The sequence below is a fragment of the Penaeus japonicus genome, unplaced genomic scaffold (assembly GCF_977035675.1).
Source record: "Penaeus japonicus unplaced genomic scaffold, GWHDUDI00000001_assembly GWHDUDI00000021, whole genome shotgun sequence".
NCBI classification, from domain to species: domain Eukaryota; kingdom Metazoa; phylum Arthropoda; class Malacostraca; order Decapoda; family Penaeidae; genus Penaeus; species Penaeus japonicus.
In genome coordinates, this window is record NW_028234423.1 from 10,438,765 (window position 1) to 10,443,764 (window position 5,000).

The 5,000-nt window shown below is 38.7% G+C and overlaps 1 protein-coding gene across 1 annotated transcript in view; it reads left to right on the forward strand.

Moving 5' to 3' along the window:
- The window catches only part of LOC122261964 (U-scoloptoxin(01)-Cw1a), a 19,843-nt gene extending 15,661 nt beyond the window's left edge, over positions 1-4,182 (forward strand). Inside the window, exons 4-5 of the mRNA XM_086548714.1 lie at positions 179-258; positions 3,621-4,182. Coding sequence (XP_086404840.1) covers positions 179-258; positions 3,621-3,744 — 204 coding nt within the window. The 3' untranslated portion in view covers positions 3,745-4,182. The remainder of the gene's footprint in view (positions 1-178; positions 259-3,620) is intronic.
- The last annotated feature ends 818 nt before the right edge of the window (positions 4,183-5,000 follow it).

Below are 5,000 nucleotides of genomic sequence, written 5' to 3' on the forward strand. Positions count from 1 at the left end.
TGTGAATGCATATCATGTGCGTGTATGTGTGTGGATATGTACCCACACACAAGCTCGTGAATGTTAATGCCCGGATGTCCGTAGCCACAAACACGTTCACGCATATGCAGACAATCTACTAAACCGCATGTCTAAGGGACGCCTAGAAAGCACCTAACCGCCCCCCCCCCTCCGGCAGGTGTGGCACTGGTGCGTGCCCGGCGGCCAGAGGTACACGTTCCTGTGCCCCAACATGACGCTCTTCAACCAGCTGTATAGGTGAGTGACGTCACTTGTGATCAGGTCAGCCAGTAGTAGCAAGTAATATTCATGATATAAACAATGATAGTAATGATGATCATAATGTCAGTGATAATATTGATAGTAGCGATAATGATGATATCATATAGATAATAAATGCGTTAACGATGGTGATGGTCATAATGTGACATTGATTATGATGATAAGGAAAATAATGATGATATTCATCATTATGATTATAACAATAAAGATACAATGGCAAAATAATATACATAATGATTTTGAAAACCACCACAAGAATAATGCAAGGGAACAGATCGAAAACTTACCACAACGTATCTCGAGATCATTTCCCTAACGTTCTCTTGTCTCTCTGTTCGCCGGAAGCGTCACATCTGAAAGGCAGTGAAAACGCGTTTAATCTCGCCTCATGCTTGGCCACACTATCTCAACGATAGGCTACGAAAATTACGTATAATGGCGTGTATTATTTCAGCTAGGAGTTCATTTGTCCACGAAAGGGGGACTCTAGGCTCGGCCAGGCCTTCCAGAGTGCGCTGGGCTAGAATCTCTTTGAGAGACCTCGAGCTAAACGAATTGCATGTATGATCGTAAAGAAAACTTCGCATAGACGGTTGATTTTACTGAACGAAACGCGAGGTTTATTTTTTCGTTGTTCTTCAACTTTCAATTACTTTTCAATAAGTGCTGGGTTAGTTCTGAAAGTGGGCTGCAGTTGAGAAAGTAGGCCTAACAGGGAGAAAGCAAGACACTTCCATATCAGTCTTGACATTCAGAAACGTATTTCCTCTCTGCTTCGGAGTCCATATTCCTTGATGATGTTGAATCAAGTGATTAATCGTGTTTTGTTATTACCTCAACAATTCAAGTACGTAGTTATAGAAAGCAGTCAAACAGTAATATTCACAACTCTTTTGGGATGATATTCGCACACACACACACACACACACACACACACACACACACACACACACACACACACACACACACACACACACACACACACACACACACACACACACACACACACACACACACACACACACACACACACACACACACACACACACACACACACACACACACACACACACACACACACACACACCACACACGCGCGCGCGCTCATACTTGTGTGTGCATGTACGTGCGGGTGTACTAAATAGAGGCATCCCAGTAAGAATAAGTTCTACATAGTCCCTAAGCCGTGCTCGTCTCCCTTGACCATGGGATGTGACGCGGCCCGCCATCTAGCGGTCGAAAGCCAAAGTTAATTCCAGGTGAGGCAAACGACATCACCAAAACTATTTTCATCCCTGGTTTCGCTCTTTCAGCTTGGCCTCTGGTGGATGAGGCTGAGACAAGAATGATCATGACAATAAGAGATTATGGTAATGGTAGCGCTATGCTAGTGATAAGTAACTATGCTAATGATAATGATCAATCAAGTGAAAATTACTAATGATTATAATTATCAGTAAGATCATTAGATGCATCATTATTATCATTGCCCTTATCAGCTTTACTAAATCATCATCATAGCCAGGGTTAGTGTCATAAGAATTATAATCATAATAGTTATTGCTATAATTGTTGATGTTCCAGCTGTCGATAGAATTATTATCCTTATTATTGCAATTTTTATTATCATCATTATTATCATTACTGCTGATTTAGCTTTTGCTGCCATTATTATTATAATTTTTATTGCTATCATTATTATATTAGCAATATTAAGATCATTATTGTTGTTATTACTTTTACTATCATTATTATTACCATTACTGTTATGATTAATATTATTACTATTATTATTACCATTATGATTATGATCATCATTATCATTATTATGGTTATGATAATGATTATATGTTATTGTTTTATTGTCATCATTATAATTGCCAATATTATTGTCATTATTATTGTTATAATCATTGTGTTTATCGTTATTGTTTTGTCAAGTATTATTATTATCATTATTACTATCATCATTTTCATTATCATTATCGATATCATTATATCTATTGTTATCATCATTGTTATTATTATATTCATCATATAATATATTATTATTACTATCTTTATTGTTATCATTAGTTTTATAATTTTACATGTTATTATCATCATCACTGCTATCACCATTGTTATCTTGACATCAAAGTTATTACAACCCTCTAAATCACAAGGGATATAATTATGCCTTAATCTCAGCCTCTGCCAGGTGCACCTCCGTGAATGTTTTGGCGGATCTGTAATCAGTTTATGAATCGAATGTCATTCCAGTCGTGAAAAAAAAAATCGTCTTTGACCTTGTCTTGTCCCGCCCGGCCGCCTCGCTAACACGCTCTTGTGGCAGCTCTCGAATGATTGATTTCCTTTTCCATTTCTCTTTCTGATTTTTTTTTTACAAGTACTTTCGCTTTAGCTGTTTGTGGACTTATGTTCGTTTGTGAACTCTATGGTATTTGATAGTGGGGTAAATGGATTGGATTTACTCGAGCAGGTTCTTTGGAATACAGGACTTCGAAAGTTTATAAAAATAAAAAAAAACTCGTCATCGAAAAGCTTGTTTATTGTTGTTCTATTTACCGAAAGCTTGGCACGTGCGGTCGTTGTCTCGCCATTGCGCCGTGCTACACGTTCGTTTCGTTGTGCAATTCGCATGCCCCACCACTCGCTCTCGCTTTCGTATGTGACAGACTCCTGAGACTGATAAGTTAATAGTGCAATGTTAAGGCGAGCGCAGCACACGATCCATAATAATTACATCAGTGTTCCGGAACATTCTGGTAGCAAGGTCAGTGCGCGCCAGCTGGTCGGGAAGAGGCTGCAGGAGCCCTCGCCCATATGCTCTTCTCTCTGACTGTTATGTTTTACCAAATTATATTTTCTGAATGTGCGTTTATTTGTTATTTTACATGTTTCATCAGTCCTGTTTTTTCATTATGATTTTTGCTACTGTTGTAATTGCCATTATCATTATCATTACTATTATGGTGTTGTTAATTAATAATATCTTTAGTATTCTTATTACTATTGTTGGTGCTATCATGAATATTTTTGAGAATATCATTACTATTGTTGGTGTTATTATCATTATGATTATTGTCATTATTATCATTATCACTATTATCATTATTACCATCGTTGGTGGCATCATCGCCTTCTTATTATCATTATCATCGTCATTATTATGTCCATTATCATTACTATTATTTTTATCAACGTCATCATCATTAGTGTCATCATTTCACCTCTATCATCCCCCTTCCTCTCACCACCTTTATCACAATTCCAACCTCCCCTGACCGTCCCTGGCCTCGCCCCCGCTGCCCCCCCTCCCCCTTCCGCGGCGGCAGAGTGTGCGACTGGTGGTACAACGTCGACTGCGCGGGGTCGCCGGACAGCTACAGCGTCAACGAAGATCTCTACAAGATTCCCGAGGGACGCAGCCTGAGTGACCAGGCTTTGGTCGACGCTTGAGAAACACCTCTTTGGGCTTATACGTGTATATCCACTGTGTATGTATGTATAGTATATCTATTCATGTGTAGGGAATCGATCGCTGGGAATATGTAATTGCATCTCATTTTCTGATTCATCGATAGAGTGGCACTTTGATGTGTGGGATATTTCGCGACACAGGATTGGCTTTCCTTTTGTAAAATGCTATCAGTATCAACTACAAAAGGAACGCGAGGTGTTCCTGGCGTTTGACGTGGAATTCACCGGTCGTGAAAATATAAAAACCGCCAATGATTATTTTCTGTTCATCCTTCATGGTTGTGAAATAAGAGTTTATTACTTATATCTTCTGAATATCATTTATATTAGATGTTGATTTCTGCCAGCGTTTTCCCACTCTTTTTGTCTTAAATTAAAACTCTAACTTACCACAATGATATCACCTAAAAAACTGGGCTTATCTTTTTCATTTATATCCTCTTCGTATAATTCCTTTGTACTTCCCGCGTAACCAAACCACTGGAAAGAGTAAGAAAAAAAAATACGCGCAAAGGGAAAAAGAGATAGAAGAGCAGTTTAGACAAACAGGAGAGTAGAGAAAGTAAATTCCTATAGTTTCTCCATAAAGTAATTACATTACACCAGAGGAAGGTCCGATCTCCTCGCCTCTCTGTTCCTTGACATGACAAGCACGCGTCAGCACCATCAGTGTGGCAAACATGCTGTCATCTGTCATGTTTGGTGCATGTCATGCAAACTTTTATAATTAATGGGAAATTCTAACTGAGGATCAATAAGTATGTGAAGACTTGAGACATGAAAGAACTCTGAGTAACTGTAAGACGTAATAGCATACATTGTGATCCTTAAACTGTTTAATAGAATTCGACAAAAGTAAGAGATACACTCACACATGCACAGAACGGAAGGATAAAGAGATAAAAGGCCATGAGTGTGTACATCTTGACCAGAAAGCGTCCCTGTTAGAGGCCTGGGCTGGAGGACCAGAACAGCAGATGAGCGGCAGTCTGTCGCGGTGTTCGAGAGAGGCGCCCCCGAAGTGCTATCTAAGTGATATATCTCTGCTACGGACTTTGAACTTGTAGTGACCGATTCAAGTCCTTGGCAGTGAGGCTTATTTATGTATCTATCTGTAATGGGCAATTGCATCCTTACATCATAATATAGATGATTATACATATTTATGTATGTATACATACACACGAATAAACACAAACACATACTTGAATATACATATATATATATATATATAT